Source organism: Falco rusticolus, chromosome 4, assembly GCF_015220075.1.
Source record: "Falco rusticolus isolate bFalRus1 chromosome 4, bFalRus1.pri, whole genome shotgun sequence".
Lineage (NCBI taxonomy): Eukaryota > Metazoa > Chordata > Aves > Falconiformes > Falconidae > Falco > Falco rusticolus.
The window spans coordinates 26,500,428-26,514,683 of record NC_051190.1 but is presented as its reverse complement, the minus strand read 5'-3'; the positions used below and the strand labels follow the sequence as shown (position 1 = coordinate 26,514,683).

Sequence of the window (14,256 nt, the reverse complement as noted above, 5' to 3'; positions counted from 1 at the left end):
CCCGCCACCCGCGCACTCGCACGCGCAGCCCACCGCACGCGCCACCCGCGCACGCGCAGCCCGCTCGCCGCCCTTTCCGGCAGTGTGGCGGGCCGCCCTTTTACGACACTGTTGCGGCCCCCGCCCCCTCTGCTGGCTGCCGCGCTCGGCGGCGGCGCGGCCGCCATGGCGTCTGCCTTTAGCGGGGTGCTGCAGCTGACGGACCTGGACGATTACATCGGGCCCTCCCAGGTGGGTGCGGGCTGGGGGCGTCGAGGGCCGGCCGCGGGGGGACAGCCCACGGCCCTGTGAGGGGGCGGCGCGGCTCTGCTCCCCGCCCCGGGGTCGGCCCTGCCAGCGCCGCCTGGGGGGGGGAGGAAGATGGCGCTGAGGGGAGGGGGGTGACAGCTGTGGCCCGCACGGCAGCGTCGGCCTGGCCGGGCCCCTCGGCCTGGCAGTGTGAGGGAGGTGGCACAGCACGCAGGGAGGCGAGGGGCCAGGGCCGGCGCTTCCAGGCGTCCTTCGGGTGCTGTTAAATAAAACGGTAAAAGGAGAAAAGCGCGCAGATGCCTCGCTGTGTCTCCCAGCCAGTGCACAGGGAACGGGGAGGGCAGCAGCGCTGCTCGGGGCGAGATGCTGTGAGCAGCTAAAGGGAGAAACCTTGGCCCAGCAGCCAGGCGGTCATTCCCACCCTGGCCTGGAAACTGCCCCGTCAAATGTTAATCTAGACACCTCCCCCCCAAAAAAACCGTTAAGCCTAAACAAGTTTCCTTCCACACTAGTTTATCTGCACGGATGCTCGTGCCAGCATAGGAGAGTGGGTGGCAGAGAGGTGGGAATGAGTGGCAAGGACAGGCCAAGACTATTTTTTTTGCTTTTGGAGTCGATGCACTAGCAAATGTATGAAATAGTAATCCTGGAGGTGTTTGCTGACAAGTACAGTAGAAAAAACTACCCTGAAATTAAATCAGTGGAACAGGGCATAGCAAACCCCATTAACTTGAGTTTCCTAGTAAAGTCTTTCACATAAATAACGTGACCTGCTGTTCTGTTTCAAGTGGAGATCATTGCTTGTTTTATTCAGTGACCATAACGGAAGAATCGTACTGACTTGTTCCTGCTAGTCTCTGGGGCTTGCAAAATGTAGTGAAGCTGGTTTAATTTAGGGGGGGGGGGGGGGAAACCTGAAGATGTTGGCACAGCAAGGATGGTGAAAGGCAAAGAAAATCCTAGCTGTAGAAGTAGGACAAGGAGTCATAAGATGCCTAAACAATATAAATTGCACAAAATGCAAGAACACCATTTAGACTTCATCATAGAACAATACAGAAAACTGGAAGCAGTCCATCAGAGGTCATCAGAGTCCCTTTGACATTAAATGAAACTTAATTGGCACTAGCCACATGTTGACTGTGGTGACCACGCCTCCACCAGTTAAAATTTGCAATGAAGAATGCACGATCATCTGTAAGATTTTAGGGAGGAGGCCCGTGCAGGCAAGCCTCTGTTCCTTTCAAAGCTGCATAAAACATAGCTGTGTTCTTCAGAAAGGATAGCAAAATTGTCCTCTGGTTTTGCTATGATGCTGGAAAAGTGTTCCTTCTGTAAAAAAGGGGTAAGAAGTTTTTGCTGTTCCATTTTTCTTTGGTAGTAGTTATAGATGCTGTAAATAAGTCCAGTATAGTTTAAGGGAGACTAAGCAGCATTCACTCTATAAGAACTATTTGGTTTTGATCATTGTAGTTTCTGTTAAATCTATCTCTTTGTTGCTCATCTCCTTGCTTTTGGGCTTTATTTCTCTTTCAGGAATGTATCAAACCTGTAAAAGTGGAAAAAAAGCCTGGAAAAGCAGCAGCTAAGATCAGAATTGAAGCAGATGGAAGCTATTTTCAGATTGATCAGGTATGTGTGATTTTTCTTCATTATTGTGTAAAATATCTGGAAAATGTGAGTGTATTGTTAAGTATTTGAATAGTCGACAGCTATTTTAATGCCTCACAGAGGACCGAGACATTAGAAAAGTGTGCTGTTGCTGCCAGTATTCTCGTATCTTTTTTCCAAAGTCCAACTTTTTAATTACCTGGGTTTATAAGCAGTAATTCCAATTTTGTGTCAGTCTTTTATGCTCTGAAACACCAATATTAATAAGTGATGATTTTCAGTAGAAGAGCAGATAAGCTGAGAAGTCTTTTTTGCCATCAATACTTAAGTATTAGCCATTGTTAGGTTATTTTTGACAATATCTTTGCTTACTGCATTATGTCATACAGCAGAGTGCTCAGTCACAAAGAGATTCAATTAGATACTCTTAAATTTTGCTCTGATTTTTTTAATAACATTTCAAATTGTTTGTTAAATAGCCTGCAGAATTCATAAGCCTTCTGCTTCCAAAATTAACGCCAGGTTTTGCAGAACAATTTTCCTGTTTACACAGAAAAGGCTAGCATTTCTTATTTAACCAAGCTGGGAATTCATCTAGAAATGTTACTTTTAACTTTAGGCAGATGATGACCTTTTGACTTAAAAAAAGAGGATACAGCGCTTCCAAAGGAGTCTGGTTTCTTATTTTAAATTTTTAATTTATTTGTACCTAATTACTCAGCCTATTCCTGACTTTATTGAGAAGTGACGTTTAAGAGGAGAGTCTCATGGGAAAACTGACTTATTCAGGTCAAGTATTATGAAAAATACTTATTTCCAGTGGCAAGCCATACGCTGTCTTTAATATGCTGCCATGCAGTTTTCCCATCGGTGTCCATGTGAGTTTTGCATGAAGAAAGATTGCAGAACACTCAGTATCAATTAAAAATATTAGCGAGTTTGCAGTCTGGTTACAGAGTCTATGCAGAAGGACTGAAATTCAACTTCCTGTGAAGAAACGGCTCCAGTATTATTCAATAACATGAGCAGCATCTGAGAGAGGTGACAAAACTGGCATGCTTTCTCCAGGGTAATATCCAGTGCACGCTGGAGATTGGTGCTTAAAGGCTTAGGATCTCTGTGGTCTACAGTTTTGTGGTTAAAATAGCAGCTGCCATCTGTAGCCCGTTAGCCATGCTAACCCAATCTTCAGCCACCCACAAGTTGAAAAACCAAGCAAGATAGACCCTATTTGCTTCTGGGATAGTACAATTTCAGTGGTTTGGAGCAATGTTAGCCCACCAGATTGCACAAATAATTGTGGCCTAAGTGACTGTTAAGTATTTGATGAAAATTACGTTCTTGGTCTTGCTAAAACTTCCCTCAGCATACTTGCATGTGTGCTAAATAATCCTATTAAAAGCAGCAAACTTCAAAGATACTTGTCTTCCCCCTTGTCTTACTAAAAATAAAAGATTTTTTTTTTTTCCACGGTAAACCAAGAGCATAAAAAGGGCAACTTCTTTGTTACTAAATATAGTAAAGGTGGGAAAACTGCTACCTAATTCTACACTGTGATCAGAACTGAGTCTAATCTGTTTCTTTGTAGGATGGAGGAGCACAAAAACTGGAAAAGGCTAAAATTACTCTGAACGACTGCCTAGCTTGTAGTGGCTGCATTACATCAGCAGAGAGTGTTTTAATCACTCAACAGAGCCACGAAGAGCTCTGCAAAATGCTAACTTTTAACAAGGTAGGTGTTAAGCCACGGCTGGGTAGGCTGCAGAGTTTGAAAATCTTAATAGATTGGTATGAGGCATCTGCAGAGGCGTGCATGGAAACAGCGCGCCTAAAAATTAGTTTCAGAGATCTGAAGGACCTGAGGACATTCTCAGTGCACTATTTTATCGATTTTTGAAAAGTAATCGTGGGTTTGGAAAGGACCTTTAATGTAGCGAGTTACTAACTTGAAAGTTAAGCTGAGGAATACTTTCTGATGTTGTAGTGTGCTGAAGGCTCTGTGTGTACCGTATTAATATTGTCTGAACAGTGTTGTCATTTGTTTGGTTTTTTTCAAAGACTGCAGCTCCCAATGAACAGAAATTGGTGGTGGTTTCTGTTTCACCACAATCCAGAGCTTCACTAGCTGCAAGATGTAAAATGGGTGTTCTGGAAACAGCAAGGAAGTTGACCGCATTCTTAAAGAGTTTAGGCAAGTGTGCTATCGTGTTATTCTGTTAATCACAGTGGGGACTGCTGGGGTATATGTTAAACATGTTACAAGCACGCAAGGTTGATGTGATTTAACCTCTCTACGGACTCATAATGTTTTGTAACTGGCATTAGCTAAAATGCAAGCTGTCTGCAGCTTCAGTTGCATAATAAACTTGGAGTGATGGAAGGAAAGAACTTTAAATTTTAGATTTGCAGTCCTCCTGTCACTTTTTCTCATCTTACTGTGCTGAGGCGCTAGGGAAAAAAGGTTCATTCTCATCGGCCAGATTGATACCTGTAAATAAGACGTGCAGTTTGAATCTGGTTTGACGGGAGGCTTTTTGTTGTAGTTTGCTGTATCTTTCTTGTGAATTTTAACACAGATGCTGTACTGCCTAGGTGTGCACTATGTTTTTGATACAACTTTCTCAAGAAACTTCAGCCTATTGGAGAGCCAACGAGAGTTTGTAAAACGCTTTCGAAAGCAATCTGAAGACAAAAAGGCTTTGCCAATGCTAGCTTCCGCCTGTCCAGGTATGGTATTAAATGAGTTAAGGAAATAATAAAATGGCATCTGAATAGTACACTAGAAAGAAAAGTCAAAAAGCTAGTCAGAGAAGTTTAAATGGATAAATTACTTGGAAACTTACTGTCTTCACAGTACAATGAGATCTTGGTATTAATAGCAACAGGAGCTATACAGCTATCTAATGATCTCTCTAATTAATCTTGTGTTATACTTCCTTTGCTTTTTGTGCTGAAGTGAGGCTGAAAATGGTAATTAATGGGTACTAAGCCTGGCGTTGGGGGGACAGTAGGCAGAGTGAAGGGCTGCTTGTTATTTTTTAATTTATATTGCTAATTACACTATCAGGTTGGATCTGTTATGCAGAGAAAACCCATGGCAGTTTCATCATTCCTTATATCAGTACCACCAAGTCTCCACAGCAGGTCATGGGCTCCTTGATCAAGGGCCATTTTGCAGAACAGCAGGTAAGGGTCTGAATATATACTGTGCTTAATGGAAAACTGCTAAAATTGAATGCTTTAAGCTGATATTTTTTATTTTGCTATATGTTATACATTGGAGATTAAAGGTAAAAAATATGTTGCAGAAGCCAGCAAAGGCAGCATCTTTCTCACTTCTATTTCATCTAATGAGAAGTTAGCAGCAAGGGCAGTAACATTAAGCGCATGCTGCATGGACTGCTTAAAACCTCTGCATGTTATTTAGGAAAGCCAGAGAAACTTATTTTTCCATTTCTTTGTGCTCCCATCTTGTCTGTGTGTGGTATTTTCATGTTGTTTAAAGTTGGTGAATAACTTAAAATAAATCATCCCAAGACAAAACTTCAGTCAGTGCATACGTGCAGACCATGTCTTGTCTAAAAATTACTTGCTTGTTCCCAACTTAATGTTCTGTTTCAGTTTGACTTAGTTCTGTTCTCAATCTTTAACCTTTGGAATCTCGCCAAATGTAAATTTGATATTTAAAGACTGGACTTATACTAACAGCCTGGATTTGTCCAGTAAGAAACTTAAGCAGCCCTTCTGATTGTATGATTTATTGTCCATTAATGAGCAGTGGTTTAACACTTGCATTAAGTAAATGCTGACATCTGCATACTTGTTAGAAAAATTGGCAGCTACCAAGAATATTTGGCGCAAGATACTGAAACAATGGCCTTGAGTCAATGACTTGTTTCCTCAGCCTGTGCTTATTTCTTGGATGGTCATGAGGTTTTTGTCTGACTCCAGATAATTTCTTAGTTGCGGATGCAGGGGCTGGATTTTAGTAGCATGGAGGAAGCATATTCTCTAACTGCATAATTAGGAATTCACTTCACTGACTGACTTTGTCTGGATCATCTGCACTAGCAAAAGGAGGTGGGGGGAAACCTGTAAAAGGCCATACTGCTGACACTTGCTACATACTAAATTGGGTTCTATGAGAGAAATAATTTAATGTATATGTGTGTACATACATATATTAAAAAAAATACACGTTCAGTAGTAGCGGGGAGTATCTCCAGAGGCACGGTGGCATTAGTTTCATCAGTTTCATTTCTGCCTGGAAAATGTCTCCCCCAAGGTAGGTTTGATGTTGGCCAATCTGACTGCACAGCTTTGTCTTTTCTTCCAGCACTTAGCACCTGACCAGATATATCATGTAACAGTGATGCCCTGTTATGACAAAAAGCTAGAGGCTTCAAGGCCAGACTTTTTCAACCAAGAGTACCAAACTCGTGATGTGGACTGTGTAATCACCACAGGTAAGCAGAGCCAGAGGTAGTCCAGCTAATTTCTGGAAGCCTCAGAGCAAGGCATTTGCTAGTTTTAATAACCCTTTGTCTCTGATAGAGGATGTAGTATATGGATCTTGCTGTATAACTACACTTTAATCATGCAAGCCATATCCTGGTTGTAATTGCAGATGCAGCCTTACATACTGATCTGTGGATTTTGTTTTCCTTTGTCCCAAAAATAAAAACTTTTTGTCTGTGGTTCTGTTTTAGGAGAAGTGCTAAAGTTGTTGGAACAAGAAGGAATATCTCTATCAGATGTAGATCCCGCTCCATTGGATACCATGTAAGAACAAACTCTCCTTTGCATCTTCAGTCATGTTCTTTTTCGTCCAGTATTTATAGAGTTCTTCAACAGAATTTCTCTTTCCACTACTGTTCTACACAAGGCTGCATGTGTTTGCATTTGATTTGTTTCCTTGTGTCACTTGAATCAGTACAATTGCGCATTAAAATACTTAATCTATAGAATGCAATGAATTTCCACCTCAGGGGTAGAAATCAGAGGTAAAACCTCAGATTTTCGTAGTCCAAGGCTTAGGGACTCTCACTGTAAATCAGCAGCATGGCTAGAATTATCCCAGTAAAAGTATAAGGGCAAAATAATTATGCAAAGAAGTACAAATTGCATGAGAGTCATTTAGTTCAGTTACTGCTACTCATAGTATAGCTGGTGGAATCCCACAAAAATCCACCTACAAACTGTGAAAAGTGAAAGAATCGACATCAGTGATAAGAGTTTGCTAAAACAAAGCCTGTTACTGCATTGTACTCAGTTTGCTTGTCTCTGTTCCTAGTTATCAGAGCTACTGTAAGGATTCCAGAACTAAAGCATAAAAAATATTTAGGTCACTCAGCTAATATCTAGGAGTTTTCATTTGTAAAAAAATGAGATCTAAAACATGTGCAAACCAGATGAGACTTCAGTTGCTTCAGCAGAAAAGTACCATCTGGTTAAGTGACAACTGCACAGAGATCTAAGCGACTACAGAAACATTAAAAATCACATTTTACTCATCTAAATTAACTTGCAGTCATGGTTCCATGCTGAATGCTAAACCAAAGCATTCTTTTCTTCAGTTTGAAAGAAATATCTTTGTAGTACTTTACACATTAATAAACAGAAAGACTACATGTGCGGCAACCTTTAAGAATTATAAAAGATGATTAGGTATATGGTTCAAACATTTACTTCCCAGGCACCTTAAGTTTTCAGGAGAGATTTTGATACCCCAAATACACAGCACCTAGCACATGAGTGGAATGTGACACTAGCCTGTTTTCAGCTGTACCCCTTGCAGATGTGACATTCTTGGTTTGAAATTTGGCTTATTTCTGAATAGGCTTCAAGTATTTCTAGTACAACCAGGTGCAGCTGACAGCCTTTGCTCAAGAATTGTCTGATCAGCAAATGTACGTTGACAGAGCTGTGAAGGGAGGTGTCTTTACATGAGGCCTATTTCCTAGATCAGTTTTGTTATAAACATTGATCACTCTGCTTCTGAGAAGAAGAAGGTGAGGTAGAGATGGTCTCTTGCCATACAATCCCTTTCATGTAAGGGATATTTTAAATCTCTTTTTCAAGTTATATGTGTGCCCAGAGCCTCAGTTTCCTTATGCTACATTTCAGTGGATGGTAGGTGTAGGTTTCACGTAACACATTTACTAGCACAGATCTGTTTATGCACACTTTTTCCAGGATTAAGTGTCTCTTTCTGACATGGCTTATCCACAAAGCGTATTGCTTTCACATCAAAAAAGAAAAGTCTCCCCAGCTATAATAAATGTCAGCATGCTGAGTCCCGAAATTGCAACTTCAAACGTTACCCCTGTAAACAGGTACTTCTACCTTTTTTATTGCTACGCCACTAGCAGAAAATTGAGGAGCAAAAAAAGATTCTGAAGTGTTTGGGTTCCCTTAGGAAATGACATTATGGAAGTGTCAGTTATAACATAGAACTGAATGTCTAATTACTTGATAAAAATCTCTGGCCGACTTCTGAGGAGTACATTCTGAGCACTAGGCCTCATGCTTGTGGTGATAAAGTGCCTCTATAACCTTTCGCTAACTTTAACATACTGGGTAAATTGACTGGTTACAAACAGCACGTATTCCTCAGAACTTGGAGCGTTCACATAAGCAGTCCAATGGCTGTTGTTCTGTTTTATCCTCCAGCACGTGGAAAAGCCCATTAAGAGGTTATTACATTTGGCAGCAAGAATGAGATAAAATGCCAGAAATCCCAGGACTTCTGCTGGTATAACTGTTTGCTTCAGGCCAGCGCTGAGGCTTACTGGCAGCCTCATTTTAAGAGAGTAGCAGTACGTGAGGCCAGACACACTGAAACACTTTGTTAATGAAGCTCAGTTCCTGTAAACAAGATCAAATTAAAAATAGTTTCTGAGGGTGATTGCAGGCTAAAGTGTTGCCTTCTGCAGTTCTTCCAAAGCTAAGATTTTATCTGCAAGAGGCAACATCTTCGATTTGACTTGAAACTGTTTGGCCTGAATTCAAGTGTTTTCCCTTCTGCAGCTGTTAGTAGGAGAATGCAAGTGTCACTGCCTGATGAGTGCTTATAAGCAGATCCCTCATCTTGTTATTCTCTCATAACAAAAGCTATTGTTGTGGCTTCCATCTGGTGAGCTATTCTCAAGAAACATTATCTTGACCTCTGAATAGTTGGTTGTGTTTTGGCATGTCAGTGAGATGGAATTATTTGTGCAGAGCTAGAATTACAGAACTTATGTTAACATAGTTGTTCAACACCAAAAATGTGTTGAACTTGAACCAGGATCCCACTGAGGACAGCCCTGTATGGAGCAGATGTCCTGGCATCCTTAGGTTCCTTCACCTTTGTTACATAACTTCCAGCCCGTGAAACCACAGCAATACGGATTTCATCTGTCTGTGCTTGTGCTCTTGGCACCGATACCTCCCAGAAGTGTTCTTTCACATCCCAGCAACCACATCTAAAGTAGCTGGTCTCAAAAAAATGCATCGTAACAGGGAACTAGAGCTTGCAATAATGAATTCTGCTTCTGTTGATGTTGCACAACAGCTTAGCAGTGATGAGATGTCTCTCGACTGAGACAGGACTTCTAGGTTGTGTTCGCCAAGAGAAGCGTAGGATACGGAGACCCATCCCACCACTGTTTCGTTACTTCCCTCCTCCCATTTCTAAGTGTAACCCAGGATGTTTGTAGAGGTATTACACAGGAAGCTGGCAAAATATGCGTGTCAGCAATTGCCCTTGTAACTCAAACTTTCCCAAACATACTTCTGGTACACGAAGGTTATGTTGGCAGCGCGTGGGTCAGGCCCTGTTGTGGTGTGTGACATTTCCGCTGAACTTGACCCAGAGGATGCTAGGCAGCGCAGGGTTAAACCTGCTGGGCTCTGAAGCTATAAATAGTTGGTTCCCAGGAGAAAAGGAAAAATGAGGAGCTCAAAGGGAGCTGCTCTGTGGCTTGTTCCATGGCTTTTGAGTCCCCCAGACCTTCTCATTTGTGCTGGCTGTTGCGTTTTATCAGAAAGATTCCCCTAAGACTGCTGCTTTCTTCCTGTCCCCCAGGTTTAGTAGTGCTGCAGAAGAGGAGCTCACCAGCCACTCTGGAGGTGGTTCTGGTGGCTATTTGGAGCACATATACAAGCATGCAGCCAAGGAGCTCTTTGGGATTCAAGTGGATACAATTCAGTACAAACCTTTAAAGTAAGAAGTTTTAAAGTCCTACAAAAAGCACTGGTTTTACTGCAGTTCTGTTTGTGCCGTTACCTTGATGATGGACTGAAGCTTTCCTTGCAATGTTAAACATTTTACTTCAAGGCATGGGAATTGGCTTCTCACTCCCACAGTTGCTGAGCAATAAATCAGCCAGCGCTCCACGCAGCCTTTCCCTTGGAGACTTCTAGCCCCTTCACCACCCACACGCTTTATTTTGGCCTGATGGATTTTCCCAGTATCAAGTTGCAGATGATTTTTAGAGTAATTTAGAAGACAGAGCTCACATGGATCTGGGCTTCCTCACCTGTGATCAGACCAATAAAGTGATTTGTTACTAATCTGGCTATCACAGCACAGAAAATCTTGTGTTAGGACTTTGGGGATCTGTTTTAACTACGTTGTGGTAAGACAGAGAAGAAGTCACTTGAGTTTGGGCACGGAGGCTCATTCAGCTGAGATTCTTTCTAGCTTCCCAGTTATAATATTACTGTTCCATTTGTAATGAATTATATCCCTGATGAGCAATATTTTTGGTTAGGATTCCCTGGTCTGGGAAGCAGAAGAAACAGTTCCCCTGAGTCTCACTATAAATACTTAATAAATCACTTACTCTTTTATCAGGAACAGATACTTCCACTGACCTTTGGAGTCTGGAAGCCTTCAGTAATTGTTTTCTCCCTAGTTTTATGAGCCACTACAATTTAAAAGTTTCCTCAGTGGCCTCACTAATGTAGAAGTTGGCTGAAGCCAACTCGGAAGGCCTGTCACAATGAAACTTTTGTTTAGGCTCTGTTTGCTTAGGTTTTAGGGATTTATTCCACACAGGCGTTCTTCAGCAAACTCAGTTCAGGTGGCAGGCCCTCAGACAAAACTGGAAAGAGATCCGTAAGCTAGTGCCTTCATCTGTTTTGTTTGGGTGGCAAAGAACTGGGACAGCTTTTTTCAGTAAGATTCCACAAAGAACTTTTTAGCGCAGGGCTCTTTGAAGTTTAAAATAGAAGTTAATTTGGATAAGACATTTTCTCTGCTCTTGTTCCTCAGAAACAAGGACTTCCAGGAGGTGACACTGGAGAAGGATGGAGTAGTCCTGCTCCAGTTTGCTTTGGCATATGGGTTTCGAAATATACAGAACTTTGTGCAAAAGCTGAAACGAGGGAAGTCACCCTATCACTATGTTGAAGTCATGGCCTGCCCGTCAGGTAAGGCTGCACAGGGGTTTCACTGTCACAATCTGTAGCTGTAAGAATCTACATGAAACTACATCTAAATACAAGAACAGTAGGCAATTTCTCACATCCTGAATATTGTGGCAAAGCCTTCAAACTCTGGAGATGTGATAGGCACAGTATCAGAATTTCAAATGGGGTGTGTGTATGTGTGTATTTTCCTACCTAGAAGCTAGTAATTCTACAGGATTTCAGTAACTACAGTTCAATTCCATTGCACAAAGTTTGCATAATTAGTGCTTTTATGGAGGGCCTCCTGGTTTTCTGAGCTCCTTGGTACATGAGGAGATTCTTCCTCTAAAATTGCACAAAATTGACTCATGCTATCAGAGAGTGCTTGCTATGGCTGGTGAAGAAAATCTCTTTCTACCTATTTTATTCCCTTTTCAACACTGTGCAAGCCCTCCTTGCCCTCCTTTTCCTCCCTCCTGGTTCTCTCTGAGTCTGCTAGCAGAGGGCACAGGCAGCTTGAACCCAGACTGAAGGTGATGCTGAGCTGCCACTCGTGGCACTGAGCGACTGCTCTCCCGAGCGCCTGCACAAGTCCCAGCCCAGAAGGCTGCTCAGCACCAGGGCACTACTTCAGGTGGCCATACGCTGCGTGGCTCAACCCCTAGCACACCTCCACCCCAACAGCAATCCCAGAACGTTTCCCAGGCGTGTTTATCTTACCTTCAGTTGAGACTCCAAAGCTGTTCTCACCTGGGTTATGTTCTGGCCCTTTTCCGGAGGCAGGAGATGAGTGCCAGAGCTCCCTGCTGCTTACCTCTCCCTGGCGTGTCCCAGCCTGCCTCAGCAGCCCTCTCACAGCTGGCTGCCATGGAACTAGCACTGGGGCACACACTGGCAGGTGCATGATCTCTCCTCCGGGGCTGCAGCCTGCCCTGCTGGTGTTAGATAACTGGGGAGTAAACCACAATTACAATGGTGTTTTCATTTCTGTAACCGTTTGCAGGTGCAGCATTAATTAACTGTAGTTGGCATTTTTTCCTGATAAAGCTGAAGTGTTTTCTCAACCCAGACATTTTCTCACTTTGTTACACGTAGGCTGTTTAAATGGAGGCGGTCAGATCAAACTAGATGGTGAATCCAACAAGGGCCAGCTTCAGCAAGTTGAGAGGTTGTATGAGTCTCTTAAGACTGAAATTCCCGAGAAGAACCAGACTGTAAATGAGCTATATGAGCAGTGGCTGGGTGGCACAGACTCAGAAAAGGCTGCGAAAGCTTTGCATACAGAGTACCACGCAGTGGAGAAAACAAGCACTGGATTTAACATCAAATGGTGAAGACTGAAGCTGTGAAGCCCAGATACAGATACTTCGTGCCTTTTTAACTCGATTTTATTTATGATTCTCAAAGTTCTGTGTGATTTCTGACTCTTGTTAGGGAGGAGAAGGTAATGTGCATATAAATAGGCAGGCAATATTAATTCCTACAGCTGTATAATTATTACAGTGATGTAAATAAAAACCAAATGCTGACTTAAAACACATGTCAAAAGAAGCAGGAATGCATCCTAGCCTCTAGTCTTCAAGAACTAAATCCACATTCCCTTTACAACCCTACTCCTACCGGAACTGACGAATTTAAGGTACTGAAGGATTTGCCTTGCTAGGGACTGTAGCCTCACCGAGATGAGCTCTGTGCTGCATGACTGTATGACTCATCCAGGCATTGCTGTATTTTCACAGCACTGAGTTTTATGGCTGTTTCTGTCGGGACATCCTCATTTAGTTATAAATGGTCTAATTGAACTTTGGGTTCTGTTTGTTCCATTTCAGTGCCCCTGACTGGCTGCCCTCGAGGTGCAGCTGCAGTATCGTTGCCCCATCCGAGGGGGTGGGCAGCAAGCAGCCTGGGAGCACGTGAGATGCATCATCTCTAGGGCTGTTTTATTGCCTGCTGAAATGTGACTTGAGTGACTATTTAAGAAGAAAGTTAGAGTGAATTCCACACGCACATCCCCTTTAATTATAACCATTGTCTGTAATTGTGGGCAATTACATCTCTCTTTCTCTCCCTAAATACACAGCAGAGAGTCACAGAATTGTCACATCTACCCCATCCTCAACAGCCAGTTATTGATGAGTCACATCCTTAAATTCAGAGAACATAATTCTGTACAGTGTTTCAAGTAAGAATGCGTTGCCAGCTTACTTTCCATCAAAGAACAAAGTCCTTGGTGTCTCTGAAAGGTGCTGCTTTACAACAGTTCATAGAAGGCGGCTGTGAGAAGGAATCATTACAAGTAGTTTACCAGGACAACCCAAGGGGTTGCTAAAAGTACGTCTGGTTGAATGTAGTGTATGATGATGCCATGCCAGAAGACAGACGGATGTGAAGCAGATTTGGTCTTTTGTTCCTGGAGGTGACAGGTGCCTGCCGTGCTATCTGTATTTTTACACACAGGTGTTTTCAGAACCGGTCACAAAAACAACAGAGTGAGTAACTCTTGGTTTGGCCTGTTCCATCCCAGTATCGGTTTTTCTGGAGTAACAGTGTGTACAGGGAGGGCAGCAGTGGGAGGGTTTGCAGCTGTACCTGAGCTCGAGGGGAAGGGCGCTGGCTGATGTGGAATCTCTCCTTGTGGCTGCTGAAGCTGCAAGTGAATGGGAACTTACGAACAGCATTACTGATCGCTTCAATGTTTCTCCAGTTACTGCTCTTTGAGGAAGAAGGACTGTGCAGAAAGTAGTTAAGTGGATGAAAACTGAAAACAAAGGTGCCATATTGCTTTGTTCCTTCAGAGTAAATACAAACAGATGGAGCCGGTTACTGCATCTAGCCCAGCGTGAAACCTGGCCCAGAGCCTCATCAAAGAGCCCTCCCGCAGTTACTGCAGCCCTCGGGCTTAGGGCTGCCGGACCTGGCCTGCCCCTTGTAACGGCCGCTCTGGCAGTACTCGCCTCTGTCCCTCTCACAGCCTCCTCCACCATAAGTAAGCCAACAGTG

General features: G+C 43.0%; 1 protein-coding gene across 2 annotated transcripts; it reads left to right on the top strand.

Annotated features, from left to right (window-relative positions):
- The first annotated feature begins 99 nt into the window (after nt 1-99).
- CIAO3 (cytosolic iron-sulfur assembly component 3) lies at nt 100-12,807 on the top strand. Of its 2 annotated transcripts, XM_037384223.1 has the most exons (11): nt 100-231; nt 1,786-1,881; nt 3,449-3,592; nt 3,919-4,051; nt 4,453-4,587; nt 4,928-5,046; nt 6,197-6,326; nt 6,570-6,642; nt 9,929-10,066; nt 11,120-11,277; nt 12,352-12,807. In XM_037384223.1, exons 1-11 carry the CDS (start codon nt 166-168, stop codon nt 12,588-12,590), a joined length of 1,431 nt encoding a protein of 476 aa, XP_037240120.1. In that variant the 5' UTR covers nt 100-165; the 3' UTR covers nt 12,591-12,807. The 2 variants fall into 2 exon arrangements, with proteins under 2 accessions (XP_037240120.1, XP_037240121.1); XM_037384224.1 differs by lacking the exon at nt 9,929-10,066.
- Nucleotides 12,808-14,256: the final 1,449 nt, after the last annotated feature.